Source organism: Odocoileus virginianus, chromosome 15 (assembly GCF_023699985.2).
Source record: "Odocoileus virginianus isolate 20LAN1187 ecotype Illinois chromosome 15, Ovbor_1.2, whole genome shotgun sequence".
Taxonomy (NCBI): domain Eukaryota; kingdom Metazoa; phylum Chordata; class Mammalia; order Artiodactyla; family Cervidae; genus Odocoileus; species Odocoileus virginianus.
Genome location: NC_069688.1, coordinates 20,639,707 through 20,659,248, shown reverse-complemented (window position 1 = coordinate 20,659,248; position 19,542 = coordinate 20,639,707). Strand labels below are relative to the sequence as shown.

General features: G+C 40.7%; 1 protein-coding gene across 9 annotated transcripts in view; it reads right to left on the bottom strand.

The window, feature by feature from the left end:
* Positions 1 to 19,542, bottom strand: part of TGS1 (trimethylguanosine synthase 1) — a 31,357-nt gene that overhangs the window by 3,187 nt on the left and 8,628 nt on the right. For 7 of the 9 annotated variants that reach the window (XM_070477118.1, XM_070477121.1, XM_070477120.1 and 4 more), the window contains 6 exons: positions 18,632 to 18,806; positions 16,671 to 16,977; positions 16,182 to 16,337; positions 14,470 to 14,613; positions 12,375 to 12,591; positions 10,514 to 10,592 (listed from right to left, as the gene is read on the bottom strand). In XM_070477118.1, the coding sequence (XP_070333219.1) occupies positions 10,514 to 10,592; positions 12,375 to 12,591; positions 14,470 to 14,613; positions 16,182 to 16,337; positions 16,671 to 16,977; positions 18,632 to 18,806 (1,078 nt within the window). Of the gene's footprint in view, positions 1 to 1,952; positions 2,606 to 10,513; positions 10,593 to 12,374; positions 12,592 to 14,469; positions 14,614 to 16,181; positions 16,338 to 16,670; positions 16,978 to 18,631; positions 18,807 to 19,542 lie in introns of those variants that run through there. The other 2 variants (XM_020900820.2, XM_070477124.1) reach the window with 2 other exon arrangements.

Genomic DNA, 19,542 nt, shown 5'->3' with positions numbered 1-19,542 from the left:
AGATGTCATGACCCCTATCTAGAAAATCAAAGCAAAATGACAGAAAAGCTATCAGAACTATCAGAGTTCTAAGGTGACTGGATGTAAGGAAGAAATCAAACACACTGTTTCACACACACAATACACTTGCTAGAAAATTTAACAACAAAAAAGATCCTATTCAAAATAAAAAAAAAAGTGTGAAGCATCAAGCAATAAACATGGCAAAAAATATAGAAGATTTACAAATGACATGTTACTGGAAGATATAAAAGACCAGAATTAATGAAAGGACATTTCTTAAGTTTCTGGAGAGGAAGATTCAATGCTGTGAAGATATCAGTCTTTCTAAACTGAAAATTTTAAATCCCAAAGGCTGGGGTTTTTAAAATAGACCTTGATAAATCCATGCTTATCTGAAAAAGTAAAAATGCTCAAGAAGAGCCAAGAAAAACTTAACGACACTAATAACAGAAGCCAAAACTATCAACACATATAACAAAGACTACAGTAATCAAAAACATATGGCACGAGAATGGATGAGTGATCAATGGAAAAAAATTTTCACAAACAGAATATTACACACACATGAAGGTCAAATGTCAAGCTGATGGAGAAGTGTTAGCTCATTTGATGGTAAATGGTGTAGCAATTAGCTAGTCATTTGGTGAAAACATTAGATGCCTAACACATGTATTTTAGGTAATAAATAAATGAAAAACTGCTCACAGTTACTAGTCATCAGAACATGCAAATTAAAATAACTTTGTTCAGACTGGTGACAGTAAGAAGTGAAAATATACGATGTTTTTGAGGCTGTGGGGAAAACCAGTCTGTTTCATGCATTGCTAATGAGGATATACATTTCTGTAGGGCAACCTAACATGATACACTAAATAAAAAAATAACCACGACCTTTGACTTAAAAATTCCACTTCTAGGAACCTATGCTACTTAAAAATATACACTGTAGTACTATCTACAACTGTAAAAACTGGAAACAATATGAGTTCATAGTTGGGTAATGGTTAAAGAAATTCTCATAGATTTGTATTATGTGACTGTTAGAAGACATATATGTATTTCTGTGGAAAAATTTGTAAGACATTAAAAACAAAAATCAATCCAATCCCACACCACCCTACTGTGTGAGGACAAGGTTACACTGAACAGAGAAGTGTCTTAAAGGATACACACCAAAGTGTCAACAGTAGTTGCCTTTGGGAAGAGGAGTGGAAATGTGAGCAATGGGCATAGGGGAAGGGTCAAGGCAGAGAGGATGGCAGGGTAGGTGTGTTAACTTTGTATTTAAACTGCTGGAATATATATTCACTTTTATAAAAGTGTTTTTAAAAAGTTTCATAGTAAGAAGAAAAAAACAAAACGAGTTGGACTAGAACACAATCTGGCTTCTAAGGAAGATTTTGTTTGAACAATGGGATTGCTTGGTAAGTTCTTTGGACTACTGATAATCTATCAGTGAGTCATTCTATAAGTCAGCTATCTCTGTGCTATCAGCGGGAGCTTCCTGTTCTATTTGCATACAGTCATGTATGCTCAGTAAGACAAATTAGTTTTAACAATAACAACATACAAGCATGAAAATGCACTGTGGACAAAGTATATGCATGAAAGGTTAAGTGACAAAAACTAAAAAATAATTGGTGATTTTGGATATCTGCTTTTACCCCTCCAGTCTCCCACCCCAAGAGGCCAATAAGCATATTCTAGTGCTAAGGGCCATGTATAGAGCTGTGGATGACCAATGCTGCCATTGTTTAAAAGATGGTGACAAGTTTATGGTATAGACATTAATGCTACCTGATGAAAAAGTATAAAAACCTAGAACGCTGACAGATTTTGATGTTGCAGATTAAAAATTAATTTAATCCTTACTGATCAGTTCAACTGCTCCCATATTGCAAGGCAAACAGGCAAACTTCGTGACGTTTCAAGACTAAAGTTAGCATTGCTCCATTCTCCACCAGTTGCTTTTTATTTAATAGTTATTTTTTTCTAATATTTACTGGAAATTCTCTATTTCAATCCCCTGGCTGCATCCCAGCCAAAGCCATGTTTTGTTTAATGTTTAATACGTCTGTATTATTGGAAGATAAAGGTCCCACATCCCCAGTGGCCAGAGAGCCCCATGTCCATGAATTCTAACCTACTTGTAAAAATGACTGAACAGACTTTTTAGATTAATAATTAAGAGACATATTCTTCCTCTGTTGACTGCCGTTTTAATAGAAAAAGAATATAAACTTTTACATTATAAAATATATTTAATTTTTTCCCATAGAAACCTAAAAAACACTAACTATAAAATAAATGGATGCTTAAAAGCAAATTTCACATAGTATTGCACCAGTGGGGGAAAATGTGTATTTGGGCACAAATACCCACTAGACCCTGTGCACAAAACATCAGTGAGCACAGAGAGAAGTTCCGGTGAATGATAATCTGACTGCTACATGACCTTTTGGTCTCTGTCCCACCTCACTTATGATTCAGAGATTGATCTTTGGATCAGGTCCCCAAAATAAGCAGTGATTGTCTTCAATCTATTATTAAGAAAGTTTTGTTCTATTTCCACTTGCCCTCCAGGCCCAGCCAAGGATGCCACCTGAAAATGGAACAGAAGAAAGTCATACGTACATAAGCATGATTTCAAAATAAACCTTCCATTTAGATGCTTTATCAGACAATACCACTCAGGCTTTTTATTTAAGACTTTCAAATAATGAGGCATCTCAAACACTGTCACTTTCCAGGTGGGTATTAGTGAAGTGTTTGGTAGCAGAAACACTTGTTGTTTCAGACACTTTTCACATTACGGGTAGGACCATGGTGCTATGTTATTGTATACGACCTAATGTATACGACCTAATCTCTCCAAAGCCAGAAGTTACAGAACTTAGAGGAACAGAAAACCAACATATCCTTCCCGAATATCAGGTTTACTTATTAAGATAGAACACATCAGAGAGCGAGACAGACCTGTCCATCTCTCACAGGAGCTCCAGCTTCTATGACCTGACTCTTGCTTCCTGGGTGGCCTCTGTGCTGTTCTCCCAGCCTAAATCACCTCCTCCACCTGCTGCTCTTGGAGGTGTATGTTTTCAAGTCTCCCCTCCCCACTTTATTGTAATTAAATATACTGCTTTTTTTTTTTTTTTTCTTTTTTTGCAAACCCCCGGACTGTAGTCCGCCAGGCTCCTCTGTCCATAGGATTCCCCAGGCAAGAATACTAGAGTGGGCTGCCATGCCCTTCTCCAGGGGATCTTCCCCACCCAGGGATTGAACCCAGGTCTCCTGCATCGCAGGCGGATTCTTGACCGTCTGGGCCGCCAGGGAAGCCCAAACAGGCCTGACAACAGAGTCAGAGCGAGGGCTTCCCTGGCGGCTCAGGTCTGCCTGCCGATGCAGACACAGGTTCAGTCCCTGGCCAGGGCAGGTCCCACACGCCTTGGAGCAACTAAGCTCGTGCGCCTCAGCTGTTGAGCCTGCGGTCGAGCCCGGGACCTGCAATCACGGAGCCCACGCGCCGCAACCACGGAAGCCTGAACGCCCTGGAGCCCGGGCTCCGTGATAAGCGCACAGACCCACCCTCTGCAACAGGGAAAAGCCCGTGTGGCAGCGGAGATCCAGCACAGCCAAAAACAAATAAAATTAAAAGAAACAAAAAGTTAGAGGAAGCTGCAACAACCACCTTCCAGAAGCCCCGCAGGAGCCTCTCGTGTGAAGTAAAACCCAAGCCCTTGCAGGGCCCACAGGCCGCCGCGCCGCCGACCCCACCGTGCGCTGCCGACCCCACCGTGCGCTGCCGACCCCACCATGTGCCGCCGACCCCACCGTGCGCCGCCGACCCCACCGTGTGCCGCCGACCCCACCGTGTGCCGCTGACCCCACCGTGTGCCGCCGACCCCGCCGTGTGCCGCCCACCCCGCCGTGCGCCGCCCACCCTGCCGGCCGACCCCCCTATACTGCTCTTTTTGTGGTCTACTTGTAAACGGTGACTGGCCCCGTTATTGAAAAGCTAAAAGCACCACCATCTCTCCACCTCCAAAGAGTTAACCTCAAAAGGATGCTTCACAAGAGCAATGCTTACACAGACACAGACAAAGTTTCATTTTAGTCCAGCATCTTTTGTCTACCTCTCAGGTCTATTACTAGCAAATACACTCCCTTCTAACCATGATTACATCACCAGAGACCAGTTTGTTGAGGGTGGCAGCAGGGTGAAGAGAAAGGGGGATGCAGTGGAAGCCTGGGAGTCAGAGATCTGGAGACAGGGAGTTTGGGAGAGAGGGCTCCCGGAGTACCAGGGACCAGTACCAACAGCAGAGGCACACACCTCTGCAGTCCTGTCCTTGTAACCAGCAACACTGCAGTGTTCTGCAAAGAGAGGTGCCGTTTGGAGACAGGGAGTGGGGGAGAGAGGGCTCCCGGAGTACCAGGGACTGGTTTGGAGGTGAGACATCTAATCTCAGTGGTATTACACGTGCTCTACCAGCTTCCAGCAGGAAGTAAGATTTACTGTGTATCATCAATGAGCACGTATTCTAAAGCACTTCAACTTCCTCTTAGAAAAATGTCACAGATACAGAAACAGGGAAGAAGCAAAGGTCATTCCATGGTACATGCTGAAAGAAAAAAATAGGTTGTCCCACTAGGAAAGTAACAATGTCGATATCAACCTCTCCCACTGAGATGCAAAGAGATGGCCGTGTTTTTTCAATAGGGACAGATGACAGCAGAAGTCAAACAGTATCTGTTACAATGAGAAGAAGCATGTATATATCCCACTATTAACTAAAAAGGCATAAAATAATTAAAACTAGAAATGAAAAATAGTGAAGTCATTTCAGAGCAGCAATTATTAGGAAGAAAGAAGTGTTTCGTTTTCTATTCTGTTATCTTTGTGCCTAGGCAGTATATTAAAAAGCAGAGACATCACTTTGCTGACAAAAGTCTGCATTGTCAAACATGGTTTTTCCAGCAGTCAAGTATGGATGTGTGAGCTGGACAATAAAAAAGACTGAGCGCCAAAGAACTGATGCCTTTGAACTGTGGTACTGGAGAAGACTCTTGAGAGTCCCTTGGACAGCAAGGAGATCAAACCAGTCAATCTTAAAGAAAATCAACCCTGAAAATTCATTGGAAGGATTGATCCTAAAGCTGAAGCTTCAATACTTAGGCCACCTGTTGTAAAGAGCCAACTCATTAGAAAAGACCCTGATGCTAGGAAAGACTGAAGGCAGGAGGAGAAGGGGATAACAGAGGATGAGATGGTTGGATGGCATTGCTGACGCAAGGGACGTGAGTTCGAGCAAATTCTGGGAGATGGTGAAGGACAGGGAAGCCTGGTGTGCTGGAGTCCAAGGGGTCACAAACAGCTGGACATGACTGAGCGACTAAACAACAGCAATCTTTGTGCCAGTCTGATTTTTCACAAGGGCAAATGAAGAATTTTGTCTTAACCAATGAAAGGTGTATTGACTAGTATATTTAAAATATAATTGTTTCACAGTAATTTATCTATGAATTAAGATATAACTTAATATAACATATAACTTATAAGTTATAATATAACTTAATATAACATTTCTCCCATTTCTTTAAATAGTGATTTACATAAAGAAAGTTGAGACTGGCAAAGCAGAAGTCTTCTCTGGGTGTGGGGTGAGGAATGAGAGGAAGAAGAAGGAAAGGAGAAGAGATGAGGTGGGTGAAGAGGAGCAGCACTGAGCTGAAACAGCAGCAAAAAATCTGCTGGAACAGGGAGAGCAGAGCAGCCAGAGGCAAGCGGCCACATCTCAGTTCTACCAGTAACTTGCTCATCAATCCAGAAAGCCATTAAGATGAGGTTTGGCTTCCTAAATCTAAAAATCAGGAATATTATCAATCTCCCTGAAAAGAGCACCCTGTAATTCATACACAGAATTACATTAAAATGAATCTGAGAAGGTAGGGTTTCCTGCACTTGGGGGTTTTAGGTAGAAAAAGGAATGAAGATGTCTTACATGGGAGTTTTTGAGGTCTATGACAGATTATTTTACTCAACAACTACTGGGTAAATGGTTCAAGGGTTTTTGTTGTAGGCAGTGGAGTGCACCAAAACCAAAACCAAACCAAGGGATGCACTCACGAATCTCTCATTCTAGCCAGGACACTCAGACGATGGACAACTAAAGCAAGTATTGAAAACACCCATCTAGTGTTTAGAAATTGAAAACAAAATTAGTATGTTACTTTAAGTGTTCTATTTAATAATGATTTCTAACCTTAGCCTTTTTGTGTTTCCAAAAGATATTTTCACAAGTACATACATTTTCAAGGTTAGAATTCTGGAGTTGAAATTATAACTATGTAACTAAAAATTATGTAGTTCAAGGCAATAAATAATATTTTGTTTCAAGCAAACTTACTGCCATCAATTTACAGCTGTCTTTATTTTTCACTAGTATGTTTAACTGACAAAATGTCATCTGGTTCCTTCCCCTTTTTTAAGTTTAATAAATTGAGAGGGGTGGGGGAAGGAGAGGGAGAAGAGGAAGAGGAAGGAGGGAGGGGAAGGGAAGGAAAGAAGTAAATAGATAAAAATCAGCAGTTTCCAGTTACAGGCTATATTTTTGGTACTGGACCTACATACACTACATTTACCAAAAGGAATGCCAGTCTGTTTGGATAGGAAGTACAACTAAGAACTGGACTCTCATGAACTCGACTTCATGTCAAGCACGCCACTCTGTTCTTTCTAAATCTCGCAGTACCATCTCTTCTCTCATTTAAAAAATCCTACATGTGGTATACCCATGGCTGAGTCATGTGGATGTATGGCAGAAACCAACACAACCATGTCAAGCAAGCGCCTTCCAATTAAAATAAATTAAAAAAGGAAGTTATTAAACTATATCAAACAGATCAAAATTGGGAAAAAATTCCTATATGTGGATAGATTTTCTTCATTTAAAAAAGAAAAGCTGCTTTCCCACAGTAATTCGATCCAAATTCAATACCGGTATAATACATTTGAAATTTCAAGTTTTTTTTTTACTTTTATTATTCTCTAGTATCATTACTCCCTCTAGAGGTAGAATATGTGAATAAACTAGCTACCAACTGCAATTCTGGCAGGTGTGTGAAGTAAACCAAAATGCAAGAAAAAAAGTTCACTTTCTCCTTGGGCAAGCGTTCATTTAACTAGAAAAAATATACTCACTCAAACTTTCGTGATAGTGAATTTCCTATAGTCATTCAAGTACCCAAATATCCCATCTAATGTTTAACAGAAGGATCATTTAAACTAGCTTAAGGATCATTTAAACTAGTGAGACTAGTTATGATGTAGAATTTAAAATTTTTTTCCTTTTCTTGATGTGTAATATTTACATGTGAGAAAAACAGAATTATGGAATAGGCTCAGCCTTAACACAGATCTGAGTCACATGAGTAGCAGATGTTAGGTTTAATATTCAATTTGATAAAAAAGCCAGGAGAGAGTGCTTTTTCTCCTGTCATAGCACACACTACCTGAGAGACCCGACCTTTAGACACAAAGGCTCGCCAGTAGATGACAAGCACCAAGATCTAAGACCGTCCCCTTAAAACTCAGAGGAAGCGCGCAGACTTGTTCATTCTGTTTCCTCTTCCTTTAGCCCAGAGCATCTCACTGCTAGCGGCACATGACAATCACTTGGGGGGTTTAGAAATTCATGTGTGGGCCTCATCCCACAAAGTAAACTGGAGAGAACCTTCCCCAGCAGATTTGAGTGTCAGCAGTTTAAAAAGCTACTCAGTGACAACTGTACAACTCTTAGAAGAAAGCAGGAGAAAATCTTCAAGACACTGAATTCAGAATGCAGCCATTTCTGGAGATGACATCAAAAGCACAGGCAACAAACAAAAAAATGAGCTAAGCTGAACTTATCAAAATGAAAACATTTTGTGCATTTGAAGGCACTACTGAGAGAGTAAAGAGGGACTTCCCTGGTGAGCCAGTTCCTAGGATGCTGCATCCTCACTGCAGGGAGCTCAGGTTCAGTCCCTGGTTGGGAAACTAAGATCCCCCAGGCTGTGTGGTGTGGCCAGAACAATAAGAGTAACAAAAAACACTTCAGAGGCAACCCATAGGATGAGAGGAAAAACTGGGAAAGCATATATCCAATAAAGGGTTAATACCCAGAAGACAAACACATGAAAAGATGCTCAGCATCACTTAGGAAAGCACAAGTCAAAAGCACAGTGAGGTACCGTTCCATACCCACTAGGACAGTTACTACCGAACAAAATGACAAGTGTTACTGAGACTGCGGGCAAGTCAGAGCTCTTGTGAACTACCGCTGGGAATGTAAAGTCATTCTGCTGCTGTGGGGAGCAGTCCAAAACCCAAGAATAGAATCACCATGTGATCCAGCAGTTCCATTTGTGGATACATAACCAAGAAAGCTGAAAGCAAGGACTTGACCAGACGTGTGTACACCCGTGTTCATAGCAGCATTATCCACAGCGGTCAAAAAGTGGAAACAATGCTGAATGTCCACAGACAGGTGACAGGATGAACAAAATGTGTGTGCATACAACAGGATGTCATTCAGCCTTAAAAATACAGGAAGATTCTGACACATGCTACAACATGGATGAACCTTAAGGACATTATACTAAGTGAAAATAGCCAGACACAGAAGGACAAATATCTATGACTCCATTTACTGAGGTATATATGAGTAGTCAGATTTACAGACACAGAGGGTAGAAGCTGGGTGTTGGGGGCATCGGTGGACAGATGTGGAGTTAGTCTGTGATGGGTACAGAGCTGCGGTGTCAGAAAAGAGAAAAGTCCTGAGACATATGATGCTGACGGCTGTACCACAACATGAATATATTCAATGTTCCTGGATTGTATGCTTCAGAGTGATTTAGGGTGAATTTTGCCATGAATGTTCTACCACAATTAAAAAAAAAAACCCTACTCAGGTGATTTAATTTGCAGCCAGATCTGAAACCCAGCATTCCAAAGATTAAGCAGATGAAGCAGAGATAGGAAAGCATAACAAACTAACACAAGTACATGTTCAGTACATAAGTGTTACTGGTCGGTAGAGGAGAAGAGAAAAATCTACAATCTGGAATGTGTGTTTATAAATTAGATTCTGTCATTTTACAGTTTTGGGGGGGTGGTGTTTGCACCTCGTGGCTTGTGGGATCTTAGCTCCCTGATCAGGGATGGAACCCATGCCCTCTGCAGAGGCAGCAGTCTTAGCCACTGGACCACTAGGGAAGTCCCCATTTTACAAACGTTAAAGATGTGCACTTTTCCCTCTAGGAAATCATGGTATCTTTACCTATTCCTCTTCCAAGTCTTAGTAATGTTTACATTCTTTCCACAACAACTTTATGACAGGATCTTCTGAGTAACAGACACAAGAATTTTTGAACATTTAAGGGCTGAAGGGACTGTGAAAAATGATTTACCTCTTATTTCATTTATTCTTCAAAAAAACACATTAGATGGGATAGAAATAATTTATATATGTGAGGAATGAAAAACAGATAGAAGTAATCTCCCAGAAGGAAAAAGGAGACAAAACACCAGAAAATTCAGATATGGGACATTAACTTTCATGTAACAGATGCCCTGATAAAGGAAAACAGATGGTGAGAACATAGCTGAATAAATAATGGAGATAATTTCAGAGTAAAATATGATGAACAAAGCTCAGTGAGAGTCAGCTCTCAGAGTGTCAAATGGGAGAGAAAGGAAAAACCAACACCCAGCAATGCTGGAGTAAAACTTAAAGATGAAAGACCAAGGATTCTCATCAGCATACTTAGCACAAAGCAGATATGTGATGAAAGTGAAACTGAAAGTAGCTCATCGGACTCTGCGACCTCATGGACTACATAGTTGATGGAATCCTCCAGGTCAGAATAGTGGAGTGATAAGTAATTACAAAACACATCAACGAAAGCATGAAACCAAGACATCCTCAGATCTCTGTGAAGCAGTTATTATTCTAGGGAAAAAACCAACATGTTTAAAATAAATGTTTGTGATAAGAACAGAACAAGTACATGTGAATGTTAGTCAAGTGCCCTACACCTCAAGACCATAGGAAAAATTGTTGGTCACATTAAGGTTTCATCTGTCTGTGTATTTACATCGAAGCTATCATTTTCAGGAATACCTAACACCTATTCTCAAGGCAGGCTTCAGTAAAGATACCTTGGCTATGTCAGGTGTGCAAGATTGGAACACAACGCATTCATCCTTTCAGGACATGGAATGAAAAGCCCTGAGTGTTCTGTTTATGGTCATGTACGCCAGAAGCCAAAGAGATGAAAAGGATGAAATGGGCATGGGTAGACTTAACTGCTAAGCACTTCCAATTTTCTAATAATAGAAAGAAAAAAAAAACCAGGGCTTCTCATAAATATGCTCTCAAGTAAAGAAATACCTTGTATCTTTTTCTGTCCAATCTCTGTAACAGTCACACCAGAGGTTTATAGAAGATCTTCAGTAACGGCTTACCTGGTCGATATCAGCATTTCTTGGAAGAAAAAAAACGATATTTTTAGTGATCTTCTGGGAAAGTCTGAAAATTTCAAAGGTGGACAGTAGTTAAGGAAAAGTAACAAAAACAGCAGTTGATTTCTGAACAGAGATATGTTCTTCAACTGTTACATCATAACCCAAATGTATTCCTATATGGAACAGTGCTCTATGTGTGCGTTAGTTGCTCAGTCATGCCCAACTCTGAGACCCCATGGACTGCAGCCCTCCAGGTTCCTCTATCTATGGAATTTTCCAGGCAAGAAAACTGGAGTGGGTTGCTATTCCCTTTTTCAGGGGAATCTTCCAGACCCCGGGATCGAACCTGGGTCTCCTGTTTTATAGGCTGATTCTTTACCACTGAGCCACCTGAGAAGCCCAACAGTACCTCTAATGGGACCTAAAACAGAACAAAGGTCCGTCTAGTCAAGGCTATGGTTTTCCCAGTAGTCATGTATAGAGGTGAGAGTTGGACTATAAAGAAAGTTGAGCACCAAAGAATTGATGCTTTTGAACTGCGGTGTTGGAGAAGACTCTTGGGAGTCCCCTGGACTGCAAGGAGATCCAACTAGTCCATCCTAAAGGAAATCAGTCCTGAATATTCATTGGAAGGACTGATGATGAAGCTGAAACTCCAATACTCTGGTCACCTGATGTGAAGAACTGACTCATTGGAAAAGACCCTGATGCTGGGAAAGATTGAAGGCAGAAGGAGAAGGGGATGACAGAGGATGAGATGGTTGGATGGCATCACCAACTCAATGGAGATGAGTTTGAGTAAACTCCAGGAGTTGGTGATGGACAGGGAGGCCTGGCATGCTGCAGTCCATGGGGTCACAAAGAGTCAGACATGACTACAGCATCGAAACATGTATATTATCTAGGGTGAAACAGATCACCAGCCCAGGTTGGATGCATGAGACAAGTGCTCGGGCCTGGTGCACTGGGAAGACCCAGAGGGATTGGGTGGAGAGGGAGGTGGTGGGGGGGGAACCGGGATGGGGAATACATGTAACTCCATGGCTAATTCATTTCAATGTATGACAAAAACCACTGCAATGTTGTAATTAGCCTCCAACTAATAAAAATAAATGGAAAGAAAAAAAAAAAAAGAGTCAGACATGACTGAACGACTGAACAGTTTCCAACAGGTCAGGGATTAGAAGTTTAATCTATATATTGGATTATCCTGGGGGAGGAAACCAAGAGCTAGAAACACACACTCTTTCTTTCTGCTATTTCCTAGTTTTTATGAAAACAGGATGAACGGGAAAGTACAATAGCCACATCTTTCTAGTAAAGAATAAAGACAAGTAACTCGGTCCACAGTATTTTTCTAAATTTTCATTAGTGATTTAAAACAATTCCTGTTAAGAGCCATAAATGACTCCTCTGGGGCATCGAGATAAAAGGAAAAATAATACATGCTATTCTTCCTGAAATAAGGGGTTTGCTCCAGTAACCAGGAGGAGTAGCAGGCAGAACTTGGAGACACAGAGAACTCAGGTCAGTGTGAGCTAAAAAGAAGTCAGGGGACAGTCAGCCAGAGTCCAGGGACAGGTCCTGAGGAAACCCCTGATTTCCAGACAGTAATTCCAAACAGTTAGTTCTTATTTTCTAATGGGACAACTGGAGAGTAACCAATGGAAATATAACCTCATATGTGCCGTAACTTTTGGCGATCAATCACCAGCTAATTTTTATGCAAAACAAACTGGAATCTATCAAGTGCTATTAGCTAACATCTCTCCTGTTCACTAATTTCACACACACAAACACACACACACACTTCCTCTCCACAACCACCATTTGAGTGAACTCTAGGACTTCCAAAGGATATCCGTCAGGAGACATCATGGTGCTGATGTCGAAGATCTCGGCAGTGGCGTAGTCCGGTCCCCCCCAAGGCGGGCTGAGAAATACAACGTCGGCCATTAGACTAGAAGCCAGCTGCAGGAAATCTCCACAGATGAACTCAATCTTGTCTACTACGCCATAAATTTCTGCATTATTGCGAGCAAGATCGATCTTAACAGGATCAATATCGATGGCAATCACTAAAAATAGGAACAAGAAAGAGGAGTTCAATGATACTGATTGTCAGTTATACGGACGAGTTCATGTTCTGAGCAGTCTTTATTTTCCGTGCGTTTAAGTCCCTTTTAAAAAGACTTTTTAAAGGGAGATTTGGTCATATAAATGAAAGAATTTAATTTAAAAATTTCACCTTACCTAGGAAGATTCACTTGTGCTATATCAAGAAAATGAGACCAAGGACGTGGCCTGCAGAGCTATCTCATTTAGGCTGCTGAGCCAAGACAAGCAATGAGGTGGCTACCCAGCATCCCAAGGCTGGTCTGTGGTCAAGAGAGCTGGATGGTAGACACTTGGGAAGGTGATGGCTGCATAGACAGCTTAGAAATGCTAAGATTTCAGAGGAGACCAATTTCCTCAAGATGAGGCAATGTCCAAAAGTAGACAGATTTGACAGTGTCTACAGAAAGGCAAATAAAACACTTTTTGACAAACCTATGTAGCCAACTTATGAAGAAGAGATGCAAAAACACCTGCTGGTGATGTTTAATGAGACATTTTAGGTAGAGGGAACAGACATCATGTTTTTACTGTATGGGCTCTCATTTAATTTACTTCAATTTCATAATTAGCAACACAAACTAAGTTAATTCCAACTCACTCGTGTCTTGCAGTAAATTACTCATGTGCACCTGTGTGTGCAACAGGATGTTAGTGGCAATATTTTATGTCTGCAAGGGTGGAGTGCAATCCTGATGCATACACCATGGTTGACAAGGAAATAGCTGTATTACAGAAAATGTTGGGTTTCAAGGTTTGTTAATGCTTTGGGGAAATAATGCACTAAGTAAATCACTGGAACAATGAACAAAGGCACCAACCCTATGTTGCAAAATCAAACATCCACAACACTGTTCTTCTAAATAACATTCATATTTATAAAAGGGACAAGGTCCCTTTTAGCTACTTAATCTGCCGAATTGATAGCATGGAAACAGATGCAGAGATACCTTGTCGACAGCAAAAACTCAACAGAAAAAAGTGATTTTCAACACCAACTGTGTTTGGCTAATCGCCCTGTTTTCATCTGTGCTCTCCTGGAAGCCATCTTTGTTTTCAGGCCAAACAGAGTGTGAGCAACTCAAACCGGCAGGTGAACGAAGTGCTGGAGGTGCCGGAGGATACTGCGGGGAACTGCAGAGTCCAAGAACGGCAGCTACTGGCCACCTGTCCAGCCTCATAGAGCCTCCCCCGAAACCCGTCCCAGGAAACAGCACAGGTACCATCTACTCGACACAGTTCCTGGCAGATATTTAGTAACAGGTTTTCTTTTCTGGGATTCTGAAGTCAAACAACCATGAGGACAGTCTAATATTTAAAAGGTTCTTAGTGTCTTAGGATGTCAAAGCTGAAAGGTATCACATGGTTCTCTCAATTTAATGTCTCCTTTCCATTAAGATTAAAGAAGTCCAAAATCATACAGCGGGTGAGGGCAAAGCCCCACCTTCCCTGCTGCACCATCTACGCTTCTCTTCTTCCAGAGAACAGTCTCCCATTTTAATAGTTTTACTTTTATATCATGTTATAATCTTGCCACTGCTGAGCTGGGTCTGTGTGAACTTGGGTACATTATTGCATGTTTTATTTCTCTGATTATTTGTAAAACCCAAAAAGTATAAAAGATACATATCACAAGACTATTGACTAAATACACTGATACATGTTAAACACTTACACCAGTACACAAAGTGTAGTCTTAATATATACTAACCATTATTGTTAAATATTTGGCATTAAATTATCAATGATTATATCTTAGTAAAGATAGGGCTGAAGGAAAATGAAGCGTCTGATGAATAAACTGAAATTAATTAATGAGTAAACCACTGATGACCAATTACCTCTCTTCCCTGTTAGGGCAAACTGAATGGTATTTCCTCCAACTCCACAGAAGGCGTCCACCACGGTGCCACTCTCCAAGGACTGGCTGACCCGGCCTGCGATATGCTCTGCGATCTTCTCGGGAGTAACTGAAAACCAGCCCTCTGCAAAGGGAGAGGATTCTGTTAGGACATTCAGTGTCAAGAAGCCAAGGTAGATACAGACACAGCAAACATCGACATATACCAGTGAATAAATACCTAAAAAACAACTCAGTCTCTCTTTTCAAAAAATCATATATTATCCAGTTTGAAAGAAAGGTCTACAAATTTTGTTACAAACAGAGCAGTATGATCCCCAGTCCCAATTTCCACATAAACAACCACCTCTACTCTTGCCTGATTCTTTTACAAAACCCCTCCAATAACTGAAAGTAATACTGATTTTTCTGTCTGAAGTAGTAACAACTGCCTGCCTATCATGGAAAATAGAAAGATAGCTGTTCTAGCTGATCAACTCCCCAAACTTCACTGAGGCTCGCAATTAATTCATTCCTAGAGGGGAAGTAATGAACCAGATTTGTACCAGACACTTGGCAAAATCTGCAGAAAGCAAGGATGTGACAGCAGGACTGTAGGGTTGTCTTCATCTTCAGAAATGAAGTCCTGTGTCCACTCCACAGGAAAAGGACACTGCCTTCCTCCTTCTTGTCCAACAGAAGGAATTTACATTTTTCAGAATGATATTTCTCTGAACAAAATGATGCACCAATTTTCCTATTCCCTCCCCCTGCTTTTTTAACCAAACTTTAAATGGTTCCTCACAGCTAGAAGAATAAATACATAACCTCCTATTAAAGAATTATCAGTTTTTATTCAGTCTTATTTCCCCAACAATCTCTATGTATGCTCCCTGATATACAACATTTTACAAATAATTTTAAGAGGTTCATGGAACCTCAGAAACTCCACCACAGATCAGTACCTCCTGATTTTGACAGTTAATAAAGACCAATATTTAAGTAGCCCCAACATGAAAATAAGTGTCAGTTTGTGCAACTGAGTGTAAGTTAGCTGTTTAAGGTCATGGTAGGAGAGCTGGAGAAAGAATTCAAACTTTCCAGTTAACTGATTAACTTACAGCTTTCTGCACATCAGATGTTCTGTTTAATTATCTATCAATTGTGCTAAAAATAGAGAATAAACCTGAGTCTAGAGTTTAAAAAACATGTGTGTATACAAATTGAGAGACACCATGGAAGATGACTGGCAGCTGTTCTTTGGAAAATGTCAAAGTCATGAAAGGCAAAAAGGTTAAGGAACTGTCCCAGATTAAAGGAAACTAAAGAAACATGAAAATAAATATAATATATGATCCTACACTGGAAGGAAGAAAAACGCTGCAAAGGACACGATTAGGATAATTGATGAAAGGAGAGCACTACTTTGTTGATTATAACACCGTAACAATGTGAAATTTCTAACCTTATCATTGTTACACAAATTGATCATTGTTACATCACTGTTCTTAGAAAATACACACCAAAGTATTAAGGGGTAGGAGTACCTGGATCAGAAAACACACACACAGAATGACAAAGCACATGTGGCAAAAGGGTAGAAAGAGCTCAGTCTGAGTAGACAGGATATTAAAGTGTCTTAGAATTCTTGTAACTTTTCTACAAATCTGAAATTATTTCAAAACAAAGTTAAAAATTACACATCCACTTTACCTCTGTCTAATTTAATCCCATCATCAAAACGGGAGAAGAGCCTGTACCTCTGAGCCCAGTACTTCACCAGCTCAGGCACAGCAGCGATCTCAGGGGGCGGATTCAGCCCCTTTTTGTTCTTCTTTTTCTTTTTCTTGTTCTTCTTTGGACTTTCAGCTAGAACAAAAGAACAGAACCAATACAGATGCTGACTGCAGAAAGAGGAAATCACAGAAGTTATCTAAAGCGTGGTTACATCAAATAACTAGAGTTTGGGGCTGCGCTCCAGAACACGCAGCCTACAGAGCAGCGTGGTGGCAGATGCCAGTCTAATGGCATTGATGGAGGTGCTCATATAGCTCCCTATGTGAGTTAACTTTTTATTTTACTGTGCTTGTTCAGCCAAGGGGGCTCTGAGTCTAAAGGTGTAGATGATTGTAAACGATAACGAGGGAAAGGCACACCGAGAACAATGACCTTCCGCCCGTGACAGTGAGAGCACATTCTCACCTTCATCCTCTGCCTGGCGAGGGTCCGAAGCAGCCTGGGGCACACAGCCCTCTGTATCTGTCCCAGCGGCTTCTGGGCTGGCCCCGTCATGCTTTTCTGCTCCCACTTCCCCAGATGGACACATGGCAGGACACGGTCCAGGTTCTGCCTCACTCGTTTCCACCGGGTCATCCCTCTTCTCAACAGACACTTCTGGTTCCTCTGAGCCACTGCTTGTGCAAGTGTCCTGCACGTTTTTATGAGAAACCGACTCTGGCGGTGCTTCCTCATCCACTGGTTCATTAACCCATTTTAGAAATTTTTCTACCTGAAATGTTAAAAGATGTTACAAGCATGAATTAATTCTCCATTTCAAAGAACATGTCTACCTGCTTTACCATTTGTGACTTGACAAGCTGTGTCACAGTATTAGCTTAGATACGTACACTACATCATACAAGTTAATGTGAATAAGTAATTCCAACCTAAATGCATTGTGTTACTTGGACATACCATGATCTCACTTAAACACAAGACGATGACCTTCCTGCGAGCACTCAACACTAAGAGGATAAAGGTCTCTGTTCCAGTAACTTTCCATTAGGTCTTCTAACAATATAAGCGTACTATACGTTACCATTACAAATGCACTCACCTATTGTTGAGCCATAACTTTTAGTTTTTCCAACTATACAGAAATTTCTGCAATGGCCCAGGCTATTTGATCTATGTTAAATTGTACTCAGCATCAGAGATGAACTCTACAAAGACCTAGTGTCAATCCATCTAAAGAAAATGCAAGCTGCCTTCTAACAAAGCAGCAGTCAGTAAAGTGATTCCTAAGAAATAGGTTTCTTTTTTGAAACATGAACAATGCTCAAGGTCAGATGATGCACACGTCCATGCAATTTTCTAACAAGAATATCCTTCATAACAGATCTTCCTAAGAGTCAGGAGATGAGAATAAGAGTGACAGTCAGGCGATGGGCAGAGACCACGACCCAGAACCTTCCTTTGGGGGCACCAATCAGATACTAAGGGCACAACAGCCACACTGATTTTGCTTCCTCAGCCACACACAGCAGTTATGTTTCAGCTCTTCATCTACGCACGAATGTATGGGACTACCACATCCAACACAGTACCGGTTAGACTGATCTAACCGGTACTAGGAAATTTGTTCCAGATATAGCCAGGGCCACTCACATAGTAAAATAATACCACAAACCAAGCAATCTGAAATACAGTAAAACTAAAACCAGCGATAAATCTGTAGCATGCTTTGGAAGGATGATGAAGTTAAGAAAAGATAATGTACCCTACGGGTAAAAGAAAGTCATCATGGGGCTTGAGACTTCGTTTCATTGCTCTACAGAGCTGCTCCAGAGGTGGCAAATACAAAACTGCTCACTGGATGGTGCTCTTTTTCTATAACAGAGAAGGACCACTTATGAAACCAAGCAAAAGCAACTCTAATTACTTTTGTTTCCTAGGTACTCAGAAGGCTGGTACAGTAAGATCCGAGAGAGGGGACGTGTGTGCTCCAGTTAACAATGTGAGTCACTAAATTAGTCTTGGGGCTCATGACATCAGGGTGAACTTGTCAGTGCAAAGTTAAGATTGATCACCTCTAGATGACCTCAAGATTAAGGCTTACAAAAGCTGCTGTCAGATATCAAGCCTCCAGGATGGTACTTAGCCTGAAACAGATGAGATGTCACTGAACACATCAGACAACATCACCTACATACTGTTCCACATGTTACTACTTTGTAGATTTCAAACATCCCCATCAGACCACCCCCAAATTACCCATTCTGCAAATTTCATTCACACATAAAAAGCCTTGAAGAAGCAAATGGAACAGAATTTTTGGTGCCCTGACAACCAGAAGAAGCAGGGTTCTTATTTGCAAATAATTAAGCAGCCAGGGTCACAAACTGAGACCGGGTTTGCAAATATAGAGCAAATGTTACACACACCTTACTCAAAGTTCTGCTTTTCTTAAAACCAGTTTTCTCTGACTCTTCAGTGAAGAAGATGTGCTTGTTTTTCATATTGATTTGTCGTCTCATGTCCAAGGACTTTGACTTCCGCTTCATGTTCTTCTGCAGATACCTGACCCGCCGGTGACTGAAGTTGGAAATTCCTCCATATCTGTGACCAAATCAAAAGCAGTGGACTCAGACATGAGGGTCTACAGATTTGCTTCTTTATACGAAAACAGAAGAAACTAACAATTTTCACTATCTCCTATTAGCTGTCAATACTTTTATTTCATTTTTTTAAATTATGGAAATTAGGAAATAAAGTTAAACATGCAGAGGACTTTTTTAGGGTCTAGCTTGTAGATTAATTCTCAAGGAAATGTGAAAGACCAAAGGTGGGAATATCAACATATCTTACTTAAAACAGAAAGGAGAAGTTATATTGTAAAATGTAACAAAGAAACAGGAGGAAACTATAACCCCAATGCTCGTTGGGGAAAATACAATTTTTCTCACAGTGAGGTGATGCCAAAGCTCTTCTAACCCTATTCTGGGTATGTTCAGATTATCTTGAAAGTGGCCACTAGATTCTTAAATCAATCTGAACTCACCTAAGAAGTAAACCCCCATTACTAAAGTAACTAGAAAACATCTGCTGATCTAACCATCTGAATTTTTCCAGTCCCAGAAGACAAATGTCCACTGTGAAGCCTTCGTTGACTCTCTGAAGCCTCACTAACTGCCTCTCCTACAGACTATTAGGGACCTACAGTGTAACATATAATTCAGCACTTACAGATAAACTCTGAAGAGTTTGGCTTTAAATGTCAAGTGTATCTTCCACCCATATTATAAACTTAATAAAAAATGTACCTTACCCTTCTAAGTGAAATTGTGTGCGCCAA